Source organism: Dendropsophus ebraccatus, chromosome 1 (assembly GCF_027789765.1).
Source record: "Dendropsophus ebraccatus isolate aDenEbr1 chromosome 1, aDenEbr1.pat, whole genome shotgun sequence".
Classification (NCBI taxonomy): Eukaryota; Metazoa; Chordata; class Amphibia; order Anura; family Hylidae; genus Dendropsophus; species Dendropsophus ebraccatus.
In genome coordinates, this window is record NC_091454.1 from 156,678,789 (window position 1) to 156,694,846 (window position 16,058).

The window sequence follows — 16,058 nt, forward strand, 5'->3', positions numbered from 1 at the left end:
GGAACTGAGGACAAGAGTGGTGCTATTTCTGAAAGAAAGTGGTCATATTTTAAGCCTAGATAACCCCTTTTAAACTTAGCATTCTCCATTTCAGTATCTCCAGCAATGAGTAATTATTATTTTTCTGTTATTTAGTCTTGTCATACAGTGGAGGTTTGTGAACAGGATCCAGAAACAGATGGCTTCTTTTAAAGAGGTATCTTATTAAATATGTTACCGGAATATATGTCTTTATTGTATCACCAATAGACTTTATTACTGCTTGTACTACAGAACTTGTGTTGGAATCCTTGAAAGTTTTGTATGTTTGAATGGGATATATAATAACGCCACATATTGTATGCTGGATGTTTCATATGCAATAGGTTTGTCTGGGCTTGATCCTAAATTTAAACAGGGTATTGAACAGTGTGAGTATACCAGTGGTTAGGGCTGGGCGGTATACCGCGAAAATACCGATACCGTCCCTGGCGTCGGTAAACCGACCTCAACTTTGCCAGGGCGGTATTTGCGGTATTTCTCCTCCGCCCCCTCAGCTCCCCAGTGTCACCGCCCCCAACCTGCCTGGGATTCCATCCAGGACGCATATTTACTATTGGGGCAGTTGACCTCCCATCCCCTGCCCTGCAGCAGTCTAACAGTTGGCAGCAGCCCATCGCCCCCCATCTCCTCTCACCCCGAACAGTGGCTGACCCGCTTCTCATACCTGGCAGACACGCGGCATTCCCGGCCGCCACTCACTCCGGAAGAGCCAACCCGCTCTTCATAACCAGCACTGAGTTCACACGCGGCCCTCCTGGCCGCACGCAGCCGCAGGTTCCCGGTCTCTGGAGAAGGAGGTTGCAGGGACCGGGGGATCGTGTGATGGATGGCGTCGCTGTGGGTGGTGAAGCTGTATAGCGGGATCGGGGGTCTGCACTGCACCCCCACATCCCGCTATACAGCCCCAGCGCAGTGACGCCATCCATCACACGATCCCCCGGTCCCTGCAACCTCCTTCTCCAGAGACCGGGAACCTGCGGCTGCGTGCGGCCAGGAGGGCCGCGTGTGAACTCAGTGCTGGTTATGAAGAGCGGGTCGGCGACTGTCAGAAATGCTGCGTGTGTGCCGGGTATGAGGAGCAGGTCAGCGACTGTTCGGGAGGGGGAGGGGGGGTGGAGAGGAGGTGGCAGCCGTGAGGGCCAAGTGTGTGCCGGGTATGAGGAGCAGGCCAGCGACTGTTCGGGAGGGGGAGGGGGAGGGGGAGGGGGAGGGGGGGGGGTGGAGAGGAGGTGGCAGCCGTGAGGGCCAAGTGTGTGCCAGTGCTGTATCTTCTCCCTAGTGACAAGGGAGAATATACAGTTTATATCACCCCCAGCTTCTGCCCCCCCCCTTCTGCCTAGATCACCCTCCCCTTCTGCCTAGATCACCCCAGCTTCTGCCCCCCCTTCTGCCTAGATCTCCCCCAGCTTCTGCCCCCCCTTCTGCCCAGATCACCCCCAGCTTCTGCCCCCCCTTCTGCCTAGATCTCCCCCAGCTTCTGCCCCCCCCCTTCTGCCTAGATCACCCCCAGCTTCTGCCCCCCTTTCTTCCCAGATCACCCCCAGCTTCTGCCCCCCTTTCTGCCCAGATCACCCCCAGCTTCTGCCCCCCCTTCTGCCTAGATCACCCCCAGCTTCTGCCCCCCCTTCTGCCTAGATCACCCCCAGCTTCTGCCCCCCTTTCTGCCCAGATCACCCCCAGCTTCTGCCCCCCCCTTTCTGCCCAGATCACCCCCAGCTTCTGCCCCCCCCCTTTCTGCCCAGATCACCCCCAGCTTCTGCCCCCCCTTCTGCCCAGATCACCCCCAGCTTCTGTCCCCCCTTCTGCCCAGATCACCCCCAGCTGCTGCCACTCTGCCCCAGTTCTAATTGCAGTCCCCCTTGCCCCCGCTTCAGCTGCCCCCTCTTCTATTTGATGTGCTGCCAGAGGTTGGGGGGCTCATACAAAATTCATGGGGGCCCATGTATTTTTTTTTTTTTTTTTTGCTATGGGGTGTCATGAATCCTAGCTATGCCCCTGCTCCACCCCCAGCTGTCTTTTGTGATCCTCTAAGGGTGTATTTACACAGAGATTTATCTGACAGATTTTGGAAGCCAAAGCCAGGAATGGATTTAAAAAGAGGAGAAATCTCAGGCTTTGCTTTATGACCTGATCCTTGTTTATAGTCTGTTCCTGGCTTTGGCTTCAAAGATCTGTCCGTTAAATTTGCCTGTGTAAACGCACCATTAGACACATGAATGCTCAGCTTAGCTGAGTGTGCATGTGTTTTTAATGTAGAACCTGCATAGCTGTATACCTGTGTATACACGTCTTGTATTGTGGACATACATATATAATACTGCCACTACAGGACGTGTATATACGGGTATACAGCTATGTACGCACTACAGGACATGCATACACAGGTATACAGCTATGTAGTACATAGCGCTATACCTGTATATACACGTCCTGTACTTTGTACATTGCTGTATACCCGTAAATACATGTCCTATTGTAGCTGTATACCTGTATATACATGTCCAGGTTCTCTGAGACCCCCTAATTATAATAACAAATAATGACAATAGACTAAATGGCTCATCCTTGTGTTGCTGCTCAGTGAGTTACTTTTTTTTTACTCTATTAAAACAAAATATCCCCAGGTTGGCACGGTTAAGTGGGTGTGGCTTGCAGAAGGGTGTGGCTTACCTAAGGGGCGTGTCATAATTATCGTTCAGTTATCGTTACCGCGGCTACATGTACGATTAACCGCGATAATGATTTAGGTCAATATCGCCCAGCCCTACCAGTGGTTTGGTTTCTTTAAGACTCTACACTGTATAGGTGATTGATAATGCAAGAGACAATCCATTCCGGCCCAAGCATTATTTTAATTCTGCTCCAGAGAATGAGGTTATTTAGCTGCTTGATCATCAGAATTCTTTCAAGTGGCTCCTTTTACACTGACACTAACCTGTTCGCTAAAAGAAAGTGAATATGTAATCCTTGAAATGCAAATGCAAAGAGTACAAAGATTTGGAGGTTCATTTAGATTACTACTTTTTATTTAACATTAATGATTAGGACTAATCATTAATGTTAATTGAAGAGGCTCTGAATTTTATAAACCCAGATTACTGAACAGATTTTGTTAAAGAGGGAATGTCCCGAAACAAAACTTTTGACATGTCAGAGAGACATGTCAAAGGTTTTGATTGTCAGTATCCTCCTCCACTCCAAGACTGGTAAAACAGGCGCAGGTCCAAGGGGTAATAGTGATATAAAATATCATAAAATTTATTAAAAGAATTATGCCAGCGACACAGTGTTTCGAGACCGGTCCGGTCTCTTTATCAAGTGTCTATTTTATATCACTGTACCCCTTGGACCTGCGCCTGTTTTACCCGTCTTGGAGTGGAGGAGGATATGACTGTCTTTAATCCCTGTGTGGATTGGTCTGGAGTGGCTGCGGTTCATTCACATGCTATCAGTAAGAGTTGTGCCTTACACCAACACAACCTACTCAGGTGAGAGTTCTATGTGCTTACTTTCACCACTTCAGCCCTGTCTGAATTAAGCTATGGAGCGCTGTCTCATATTTTGTTTCTAAAGATTTTGATTGGCTGTTCTCATTGGTCTCTGTCTGAACACTCAGAGCCCAAGGCAGGAGAAGACTGCGCTCATTGCATTCCTCTCTGTTCTATGTCACATGAGAAGACAGCCTTATAATGCAAGTCTATGGGACCCGTCTTTTCTTAATGGGTCCTCTCTCATTCTGAACATTCAGACCCTGACCGATTAAAACCTTTTGTGCTTTAAATCTATTTTTATTACCCTAGTAACCTGTCCTGTCGTGTTTCCCAACCTGTAGCTCTCCATCTGTTGCAGAACTCCCATCATTCCCTGACAGCCCATAGCCACTGATTGAGGATTACTATTATACAGCATCCTAATTTGCTAAAACTTTCTTATAGTTATGTTTTAGAAAAGAATGTTAGATTTTTTTTAAATATTTTTTAATATTTACTTGGAAAGACAAATGAAACTGTATTTTTCTCCAAAGGGATTTTTTGAACTGATACCTCAGGATCTGATTAAAATCTTTGATGAAAATGAGTTGGAGGTATAGTATTTTATTATCATTTTCTTATACGGGGCAGATAAATCCTGCTAATTTCTTATAGCTTTTCTTAAACATGTTCTTTTATTGTTTCTAGCTCCTCATGTGTGGTTTGGGAGATGTGGATGTCAATAATTGGAGAGAACATACCAAGTATAAGAATGGTTATTCTATTGGTCACCCAGTTATTCAGTGGTTTTGGAAGGTAAGGAGTCACCTTCTAATAACGCCCCACAGTGATACCTAATCCAGCTAAAGCCTCATATCTTGATTGTAAAAAGTAGGCACTTTCAGGGTAAAAATTGCTAGATTACATGTTTTAGAAGGTTTCTTGTAGGGGTTAAGCCACAGATGCTGGTCTAAGGGACAGGGGAGTTGCAGACCGCACTCTATGCAGGTTGGGACAGAGATGATTGATTGGAAATTGTCGTACATTATCTGCAGGAAATAGGAAGTAACCAGGAGGAGAATTCATGCCCGTGTGTGAGAGATTATAGGTAACTTAGCGGAAAACAGTAAAAGACAAATTTTTATTTTTTACCTTTGGAAATGTATGATTTTAATTTACTGCTCAATCTGAAAATGTTCACTCTTAAACATAGCAGTAAAATTTTGCTGTACTATACATATGAAAAGCTTTGATCATTCGGAGACTTGGGGTGCCTTTACACAGATATTTACCTGACAGATTATTGAAGCTAAAGTCAGGAACAGACTATAAACAGAGAACAGGTCATAAAGGAAAGACTGAGATTTCTCTTCTTGTTAATTCCGTTTTGATCAGTTTTTCCATTTGACTTCCATTATTTAAAAACATTTTGTCCGTTTTTTACGGACAAAAACATAGTCGGCCTACTTTTTGTGTACATTAGAAAAACTGATCTGTTTTATTCATTTTTTTAATAATGGAAGTACATTTTTTGCAAACCCCCCCCCCCAAAAAAAAAAAAAACAGATTGCAAAAAGGCAGTGTGAACCCAGTCTTAGTGTCACTGTTGTGTCACTGTGTTACTTTTAAAATCTAAATCAACAGTAGATGTGATAGAAAGCAAGTTTGCAATTTACATTAATTATTTTTATTAATTTTTTTTTGTTATCATGCGGTCATGCTGTAAAACAAAGCTGTACTTACTTGTATCTAGGTCCATTCTCCTGAAGGCAGATTTTTAGTTTTGTGCTTGCTGACAAAAAAGACCAAACACCTGAAGTCTGACCTGTAGAGACACACATCTCAATGTGTCCATCAATCACATGACTGCCTTCTCTGTGAGCGTGCAGATGACCTGGGAAACATTGGACTTCTCAACACCAGAAGTGCAGTGTTTTCCATGATATCACATCTACTGTTGATTTATATTTTAAAAGTTATAACGACAGTGTCACTTTAATGTTTAGATGCCAATCAATAGCTAGAATGAACCGGGATAGGCTTGTGGCTTTTGAGTGCTTTTCACTTTCAGTGCTAATCACTGAGATGGTTCCATAGACTTAAATTTAGGGTAAATTCACACGGGCGGATCCGCCGGGAGTCTCGCACAAGAAATCCGCAGCTAATCCGCAATACACATATTATTCTTATTATTATTAATACGTGTATTGCAGATTAGCTGCGGATTTCTTGTGCCACACTCCCGGCGGATCCGCCCGTGTGAATTTACCCTTAGAGTCCATCTTAGTCATGTGGCACAGAGCTGGGAGAGAATACTTTTATATACATACATATATATATATATATATATATATATATATATATATAAATAAATAATATAATGTGTGTGTTTTTGTGTGTGTGTTAGATGTGTATTAGATAAACATTGATAAAAGCAAATACTTTATAAGATCCTAATGAATAATGCAGAAATCAAGTTAAAATAACCACAAGGAGGTGATGCCCTTCATACTGGGGTGGTGAGGAATTTCCAAACAAAGTGGAAGGGTGTAAGAAATCGGTGCTCGATAAATACAGCTTTTTTTTTTTTTTTTACAATATAATTTTTAACAGCTTGGCACTTATCCCATCAGAAGTGACTATAGGAATACTGGCGATTTCATGAATTCATCTCTTACCATTTTATCATTATTGATATCGCAAACAAGCAGCCACATTGCTGCACCAGGTATAATGAGTGCTAGAAATTGTAATTTTATGTTATTACTGCGTCTTGTAAACATTTTGTAAACCTGTCTTGTAAAATCATAGGAAAGGTAAAATCCATGTAATTTCTGTAAAAGGATTATAGATATATGTGGACGCTTGGTTTACTTGCATTTACTGTGTAATTTGTAATTATTTTTAGGCTGTGTTAATGATGGATGCAGAGAAGAGGATTCGCTTGCTACAGTTTGTTACTGGTACTTCAAGAGTACCAATGAATGGATTTGCTGAGCTGTATGGTAGGCATATATCTGCAACAAAAACATTGTTTTAGCCTCTAATTTGCTTATGATATAACTTTAATTTGATATTTATATTGATATTTGATGTATAATGTATAACAGATGTGAGAAAGATTAATACAGTAGGTTACTGCAACTTAAGTTTACAGAGGGACACCTATCAAGCTGTCTTATAGTATGGTTCCCTTTGTTGAATATAGCATCTAACTCCACTTTCATTTTACCAGAGTAATATGAAAAAAGAAAGCTGAGCTCTGAGCTGAGTTTCTAAGGGCAACATAGGGAATCTTACTATAAGACAGCTTGGTAACCCTCTTCCCCCACCCATAATATTTGTGTGTTGACTCCACAAAGAGTTGAGAGCTATAGTAAAATGGGCACTGGGGCACTTCAATTATTTAATTTTATATTTAAAAGGGCTTGAGGTAGAAAAAAAAGAAAAGCACATAGTCACCTTCTCCCAATCCTCCACTCGTTCTTTTCCTATAGTGCAAGTTCTCACTGCCAAGTTCTTCCTGTTCTGCCCTTAACACACAGCAGATGCTGCACAGCCAATCACTGGATGAGGCATATTAGGCAGTTATTGGCTGAACAGGAAGTGCTCAGCAGCAGGGGGGGGCTTGCACCGTTAAAACAGCAACATTGGGGAATCAGGGATGGGTGAGTATATCTGTTGGTGTTCGAATTCTCCAGATTGTGAGGAGGAACGGATGTGTTGGAAATGTCAAGTGTGCTCATATATAATATGTATAGTAGGGGCCCTATTACTCATGACGATTATTGTGCGGAAAATTGTTATATTGCAATTTAAACGATAATCGTTCCATGTAATTTCTGGCAACGATTAAAAAATCGTTCATGTGTCATTGATTGTTCATTTAGACCTGACCCTAAAACCATTGTTAATCGTTCACTGTAATTCTAAATCGTTTCTTCTTTTGCTGGGAAATTTGTAACTAACGTCTATCGTTCTGTGTAATATGGTGAATGATTTCAGATTAACGATAAAAAATCTCGTTTGCGATCATTATTAGTTGAAAATCGCTTGGTCTAATAGGACCCTAAGCGCTCTTTATAGCAAATCTATGCATGATTTTATAAACAGGTCTAGCACATGAGCAGACAGCTTACAATTGTTCTGCTAGGCTTCTCTGGCAGTGTAAAGTCAGGTTTATCAAACTATGTAAAATAGAACCAGGTGTAAACTACCCATACTGAACTGTCCCGCCACAGCCAATGCTTGGCTGAGTGGGCTGTCACTGAGCAGGGGACCCAGAGATGCCACAGGAGGGCATCGGGGGAGTTCAGACAGGTAAGAATGACTGCTTTATCATTAATGTATCTTTAGTTTTACACCGCTATGGCACTTCATTCATGCAGTGGAATTAAAATCTGTGTGAATGGAGTGCCTGAACATACTATTAGTCCGTTTGATAAATCTTGTCTTGCTACTAGACATGCTCCAGTCCTGTCACAGCATGAAGTGAACCAACCGAGCAGGCAATGTTCGGAAGCCCCATAATGAATGAAAAGCAAGCTGTCCATGCATGAACAGTCCACTCCATTCGAGGGACCGTTTTCCCCCATACTCCAAATCAGTGGCTGTTCATTAATCATAATTGGCCCTTGTAAAAGGGCCAAGGAAGGAAATCTAATTTCAGACACTTGCTAATATCACAGATTTCCTAGACTGTGAATCATCAGAAATATATTTACTGTTACAAGAAGAGCCCTGGTCTGTCATTTAATTCTAGAATATTTCATTTCAGGCTCAAATGGACCACAGTTGTTTACAGTTGAAAAATGGGGCTCGCCCGAGAAACTTCCCAGAGCGCACACATGGTAATTTGCTTAAGTCTGTCTATTGCTTTAATCTGTTTATTGCTTTAATCTGTCCATTTTTTTTCTTAAAAAGTAAATATAAATAACGGCAGGTTCGTTCATATGTACCTTTAGGACTTTTTTAATGCTAATTTAAATAATAACCTTTGCTGTCCGGTCTGTTCTGCATGTTTCCATTTACCAAAATCCAAATATGTAAATGTGGTAACTTGTTGCACTGGGATCATTCCCTGCCCACCAGCCTCTTTTGCACCACCTACCTAATTTACATATTTGTTTTGGGTAAATTATAGAAAAACAATAGAACAGAACCTGCTCTTTATTTCTCCTTAATACAAATGGATTGTTTAAGGATATGTGATTGTGTGTAAGTAACACACAATGGTGAGCAATTTCAAAGATACTTTACCAGAGCATCACATCCATATGGGGTTCTAAAACCATGAGCATTAATATAGGCTTGGTCAGCGCTTTCCTTTTTTTTTTTTTTTTTAAACAGTTTATTCAAAAGTACGGCCAGGTACATGAGATTATGCATACAAACATCCAAAGCAGCTTGGAAAATAACAATAAAAAGTCATGATTGCAGGCACCAGTGATGAGAGCCAGGAATATACTCTGATGTATATGGTGGTAGAGCCATGGTGAACTGTTTCTCTTTACAATACAGAGGGTATATGTGCCGACACAATAATACAATACATTATAAAGAACTAAACAATTCATACAAGCAGTGCAGACACTGCACACAATAGCTTACAATCTATGAGGACTTAAGGCCCTATTACACAAAACGATTATCGGCCGTATTCGGCTCATATCGGCCGATAATCGTTCCATGTAATAGAAGGCAACGATCAACTGACATGGACAATGTCGGCTGATAGTTGCAGTCGTTTGTCTTATAACATTGTTGAAAGACAAACGACTCGTACAGCAATGATCTGCTGCTGTCGCCCCGTGGAATAGATAGGAGTGTTTAACAGTCTTGCCTGAAAGGATTCGTTTTTAGAACTGTAGCTATTGGGAACGACCTGATTGTCTTGGGTAGCGCTTATCAGACAAATGGTGCAGCTTGGTCTTGGAGATTAGAGTGAGATGTTATGATCATGGAAGATATTAATCTTTGATCATAGAGCAGAAAACATGAGTAGGGTGGTAGATGGAGACGAGGGAGGAGATGTAGGAAGGTGCAGCACAGTAGAGAGCTTTGTGGGTGAGATTGAGGAGTGTAACCCCCTAACAGTAGCAGCTACATTTCTCGCTGCTTCTCCTGTAAGCCCCAACTGAAAGGAGAAAAAATAAAGTGAAAGTGTGCTGTGATCTGCTTTCCTGTCAGTCCTCTCCTCTTCTGTGCCCCAGCCCAACCAGTTCCCCTCCCGCAATAAATAATATGACAGCTGGTCTCCCTGCTTCTCATCTTTCAGTCTCCTGTGTTCTCCTGCTCTCTTCTCTCTCTCCCAGTCCTGTCCTGTGTGCCAGCTCTGCTGCCTGTATACTCCACTCTGGTCCTGCTAAAATCCTTATAAAGAAGGATTGAAAGAATGAAAAAAGTAAAGAATGAAAAACTTTTTTAACCCTTGGGTTTTATAGCATTTATATGTTGTGTTTTTCCAGTTATCAGAAAAGCGATTAAATAAATAGCATGTACCCAAAATAGCACCAATAAAAACTTCAGCAAATCCCACAAAAACAAACAAGACTTCATGCAACTATGTTGAAGGAAAAATAGAAAAGTTAGGGCTCATGGAATACAGTGGCACTAAAATGATTTTTTTCTTAACAATGAATACTTAAATAATTAATAAGAAAACCTTTTTACTGTGTTTTGTATCAAGCCATAAAGTAAAGATAGTAAGTATGTTTTTGTTACTGCATGACAAAGAGTAGAGAAAAAATAATTTTTTTTCGTGAATTTTTCCTTTACTATTTTTTTTTATTTTACAAAAATGCATTGAATACAATATCTGTACTACAAAATGGTTCATATGAAAACTACAACTTGTCCCACAAAAAAGTGGTAGCTTAGTAGGTGGTGAAAACATAAGTAGGAACATGTTGGCAACTGCTGACAATCACTAGTGTATTGTAGTAATGCGTGGGTGAGGTTGCAGTAAGAGATAGATAATTGATGGTCATCAGCATGGAGATGGTAGCATCTCAGTAGGGGCTGTATAAAAAGAAGAGAGGAGAGGACCTAGGACTGACCCCTGAGCTTTTGTGCAGAAACTTGGCATTTTATGACCTTTTTGTTATATTGAAAGCCTTTTTATGTCTTTAGTTTGACCCATTGTAGTGTTTGTCTATTGCAATTAGCTAGAATTCTATGCACCGAGAATGAGTTTCGATATTTAAATAGTCATTTACACATCAATATTTAGAACATTTTAGTGTACACCTTGCATTAGGCCACATCTCCTAGCAGACTAGCATATAGATGTGGAGTATAATTTAAAGGGTTATCCAGGCTTTAAAAAAAAAAAAACATGGCCACTTTCTTTGAGAAAACTTTCATGACTTTCTTCTCCAGTCTAGGTGTTTGCAATTAAGCTTGATTCCTTTCAATGGCACGGAGCTTCAAAACCCCATCCAACTTGGAGACAAAGGTGGTGCTGTTTCTGGAATAAAGCAGCCATGTTTTTCTAAGCCTGGATAACCCCTTTAAAACAATGTACCTTTAGTTGAGGAGGAGGCACATCTGAACGCAGAGTTCATCAGCTAGTGTAGTGTAGTATTAGTCTCTTTTTCATAACTTTTTATATGTGCTTGTGACAGCATTGTTATATAAACTATCTGTATTTTTTTTTCCAGTTTTAATCGCCTGGACCTGCCACCGTATGAGTCATTTGAGGACCTATGGGACAAGCTACATATAGCAATAGAAAATGCTCAAGGTTTCGATGGGGTGGACTGAAGCGTGCATGACATGCTGCGCGCACAACTGAGACTAGTCTTTTCCCAGGAAACTTCTATAGTGTTATTTTGCAATTTTTGTCTAGAAGTTCTTCTATTTATAGAAGGAAATGACCAGAAAGATATTCCTCTGTATCTGTACAGAGCAAGTGCGTGCTTGTGTACGCCTTATACAAGGATCATTTTCCGGGTTCCTGCTGCGTTTCATATAACATGGCGTCTATTAGTTCTAATGGTTTTCGCTCACTCCAGATGTCAATCTTACTTGGTCATTGAAACTACTGATTTATAAGCTGTGAAATGAGCAGAATCACAAAATGTTACAACTATGAGACTGTCCACTTTATGTGAAAGAAAATACTTTCTAAACTCTACATTGCTAGCAAGTCTGTCAAATGAAGGTTTCTTTAACTATGTCTATATGATTTCAATACCAAGTGTCAGTCACTTTAGACCTTTCAGTATTTTACCTCTTTTTGATGAATAAATTACCACAAAAGAGAGATACCATTAATAGCCCACCCTTACGGTTGTGCTGTATGATTTGTCGGTGGTTTAATGCATTTAGAGAAAGATTGGGAATTCCCAATCGCAGTGATAGACTGTGTTAGGCTGTGAATACCCATTTGCTAAAACATTCACTCTTAGGTGTGCCAAGTAGATGGCATCTCTCAGGGTTCTTCCTCTTGTTAATGGGCTTATTTGCTAAATCAGAAGTGGGAGGTTGGTGCATAGACACTGGTCTGGGGTCCTCAGCGTGTAGAATATCATTTGCAGGGAAAAGGATTTCACAGCCAGTTTCATAAGCAAACAAGATGGAGTTGTCCTATAAGACTATTGTCTAAGTGTAGTGGTCTGTTTGCTGCAAATATATTCTACACTGACAGGCTTCAGTAAGGCCTCAGTCACACATTCAGTAGTAAATCAGGACTGTATCTGTAGTGCATCCGTAATCTTTAAATGGGAAGTTGGTAGTTAAATAAAAGTAATCTGTATTTTTAAATTACAGATCCGCAAATAATTCAGACGCTGCCATAGACTTGGGTGAATCCCGAATTTCAGATCCGTAAAAATATGGATAGTGTAAATAGCCCAATAGAAACTCATAGGCCCGAAATTTGTGCGTAATTGCTGAATGTGTGAATAAGGCCTAAGGAGAAATCAGTCTGTCTGTCGTCTGCCGTTAGGAATACTCTCTCAGCACCTGCTTGTGGTGATGCTTTTGATACTAGTAGCTCAAAAGGCTGCCATGTGAAGACAATGCGCAGATATTTTGCGACCTAAAGAAATAAGCCCAAAATGTTAATGTATTATTTTGTGTAAGATCACTTTTCTTTACGGGGGTACTTCAGGCAAAGGTAAAAAAACAGGGAGGGCAGGGGGTGTTGAGAACATAACAATGAAGTGATACTTACCTGTCCTGGATCCTCCCTGAAGCCCCAGTGTCACCAGCTCAGGGACTCCCACTGGTTTCCTGAATCTCCTGAGTTCCTGTGCCATCAAAAAAACCCACAGGAACTGCCCTCTCAGCCCAGCCTGTCAGTGACTGCAGAAGTGTCAAGTCACTGACCAGCTGAGCGGGCATTTCTGATAAGGACCATGACGTCATAGGATTGAGATAAGACAGTAGACTAGCGGGTGACTGTGAGTGGTGGTGCTGCTGTGCTAGGGAGCACCAGGACAGGTAAGTATCACTTCATTATCATTTTCCTACAACCCCCTGCCCTCCCTGTGTCTTATTTTTGCCCTGAGTTCTCCTTTAATGCACATAAATGACTAGACCGATCTCTAACTTTTATAATATTTAGACTTGCTGCTGCTTCAGACTGTGTAATGGTCTTAATCTCAATGTACTTTAACATCTATCCCTTAAAAGAGTGATGCTGCCCCATCATCTAGTAATATTGTTGTCTTTTGTACTGTTTCCATATAGGATTCTCTCATAGATCCCTGTCTTGTGATTTTTTTTTTTTGTTTATTAGGTGTTTAGTTTTGGACATAATTTTGAACTCTATTTTTTGGTTGTGGGGTAAGAATTGTATTATGCTGAACACTTCCATTATCCCAGAGTGTGTACACATTATTCTTGCAATGTTGCACAGTTACTCAGAACCAATATGTTTACAGAGTTTTATACGTTTACAGTTAGTCTCATTTATAGTTTTTATATATCTTAACTCCTTCACTTTTAGCCTAGTTACCAAATAATGTATTACTATACAATGTAACCAAAGTCACAATATAATGTGAGAAGTCGTTTAATTTGCGCTTTCTTTGTAACTTCATGTGGCTTTTTTTTCTACTCATAAATTATTATTGTCCTATGTGAAAATGTAAACGTTGATTTAATTTGATAATTTCAATAGATTTTTCCATTTCCAGTTTTAAAAGGATCTTTCATCCTCCTTACAATGAATTGTCAACCCATTATCCATCACTTACATTCGGCAGGGACAGCTATCCTGAGGCTGTACCCCATCAATTCTGTAAGAGCCATTGTCTGAGGGAAAACATACTGGGATGCAAATCTAAGTTACAACAGAATTGAAGGATTGGTCCAGCTTACAATATGGCTGCCAGATACATGTTAGCACAGCTTTTTATGCCTACGACACTTTACTACTTAGTACCTTACAGACCCTTTTCACAAACTTGGCTTTTGATAGTATATAATCTTAGGATATATACATGCAAGCTTGAATTGGGGTTGATATGTTTCTATGCAGAAAATAAAATATGCAATTGTAAAATAGAGAGAGCAGTGACTATCACTGGTCTTATGTGATTGTAGAGAATCCATCACTCAGTGGTTAATGCAGGTAAGAAACTGTGCAGGTATGGGATCATTTGTCTAGAACAATTTGGTCTGTCGTTTTCCCCCAAAGTTGTCCAAAGTTTTTCCTCCATTATTTATAGGTGCATGGGTAAATTTAGTAAAAATATATTTGACATAATTAGTCTTTTCATGGTGTTCCCAACTCCCATGGCAAAGCAGAGATGGAATGATTTAACTTTGCAAAATGCAGAGCAGCTTATGTTATCGCTATACCTCACCACTCATAGAATGGCATGTGCCTTATGACAGGCTGAAAAAAGGAGAAATCTCAGGCTTTCCTTTATGACCTGTTCGCTGTTTATAGTCTATTCCTGGCTTTTGGCTTTAATGATCTGTCAGATAATCTGTGTGTAAGGGTCCATTTACACAGAAATATTATCTGACAAAGATTTGAAGCCAAAGCCAGAAACAGACTATAAACAGAGATCAGGTCATAAAGGAAAGTGCTGCTCCATGATTTTTTGCGTCGCAGTTTTAAATTAATCTGAAAGACTATTGAAGCCAAGGCCAGGAAGAGACAGTAAACAGAGAAGAGGTTATAAAGGAAAGATTAAGATTTCTCCTCCTTTCAAATCCATATCTGGCTTTAACTTCAAAAATCTTTGTTTGTAAACACAATTTGAGTCCAAACACAGGGAGATAAGTGGCGTGTAACCTTTTTGGGAGGTTATTTGTTTCCCATTAAAATTAATGGCAGATTTAATTTTTTTAATTTTTTTTTTACTTCGAACATAATGATGCAGTATATACTTATGTGGGCTTGCCCTAACACTATATTTTAGACACATATTTTGGATTCACTGAAGTATTAGATAGGGGTGGTCCAAACCGAGTGCGGATCGGGTTCGTACGAACCCGAACCCTCGGTAATGATTCCCGCTGTCTGCCCGCTCCGTGCAGCGGGTGAATCCAGCGGGAGGACCGCCTGGAAAAATGGGATACAGCCATAGCCATAGGCTGTATCCCATTTTTCCAGGCGGTCTTCCCGCTGGATCCGCCCGCTGCACGGAGCGGGCAGACAGCGGGAATCCGATGCCGAGCGTTCGGGTTCATCCGAACCCGAACCTTGGCGGGTTCGGACCATCCCTAGTATTATAGCATGTCTTCATAGCCCTTTTCCAAATACATGACTCTTGCCCTGAATTTTGTGATCTTCTTTGTTTTTGTTTCTGGATATGTGACCTCATACCTGGACTAAGTGGGAATGTGTTAGGTGGTTATCTAATGGCATACCACTTCTCTATATACCTTTTATATTGCAAGCAACCAGTGATATAATTGCCACTGCTTATTACTGAGTGACTTTATGAACTGTATTGTTGCTTTTACCTCAACCACTGTTCTAGAGGCCTGCAGTATATTCAAAGCAATACAATGCAGACCACTTGATGGAGAAGGGGTCAAGCACTTTACATTTACTACAGTGTATAAATGGAAGAAAAAAAAAAAAAAAAAAATTTTATTCTGATGGATGTTTTGTATTTTCAAGTTCATTGTGTTATTGATGTTTGTGGCTGCAACTCTATTCCTTGAAAGTATTACATGTAAATAAAGGATAATTTATATGAAGATAAAATTGTATAATGACAGTCAGATATTTTGTACAAATGCGTTACAATAGAAAAGCAAATGTATCATTTTAAATGTTGAAATATTTGTTTCATAAATTTTAGTTTTAAGATGCTTACACAAGGTTATTACCCTGAAGCAGTAAATAAATTTATTCTAATATTGTTTTCATTGGTTTATTGGAATCTGAGGAATTTGCTGAAATTAAGAAAAGCCTAAACTAATTTCAAAGCTGATCATGAATACATGGGGAATCATAGTGTATGACATTAGGAATTGACATTAGGAATGCCACTGGAACATTTTCTCCATGCTGAACACTGCACAGGTGCTTAATGATCCAGCCCATGTTCAGTATTCACACAGGTGAGGAATAGG

At 40.5% G+C, this 16,058-nt stretch overlaps 1 protein-coding gene across 2 annotated transcripts in view; it reads left to right on the plus strand.

The window, feature by feature from the left end:
• The window catches only part of NEDD4 (NEDD4 E3 ubiquitin protein ligase), a 118,141-nt gene extending 103,188 nt beyond the window's left edge, over nucleotides 1-14,953 (plus strand). For both annotated transcript variants that reach the window (XM_069982455.1, XM_069982446.1), the window contains 6 exons: nucleotides 136-196; nucleotides 4,067-4,126; nucleotides 4,221-4,328; nucleotides 6,421-6,517; nucleotides 8,290-8,362; nucleotides 11,174-14,953. In XM_069982455.1, coding sequence (XP_069838556.1) covers nucleotides 136-196; nucleotides 4,067-4,126; nucleotides 4,221-4,328; nucleotides 6,421-6,517; nucleotides 8,290-8,362; nucleotides 11,174-11,276 — 502 coding nt within the window. In that variant the 3' untranslated portion in view covers nucleotides 11,277-14,953. The remainder of the gene's footprint in view (nucleotides 1-135; nucleotides 197-4,066; nucleotides 4,127-4,220; nucleotides 4,329-6,420; nucleotides 6,518-8,289; nucleotides 8,363-11,173) is intronic.
• Nucleotides 14,954-16,058: the final 1,105 nt, after the last annotated feature.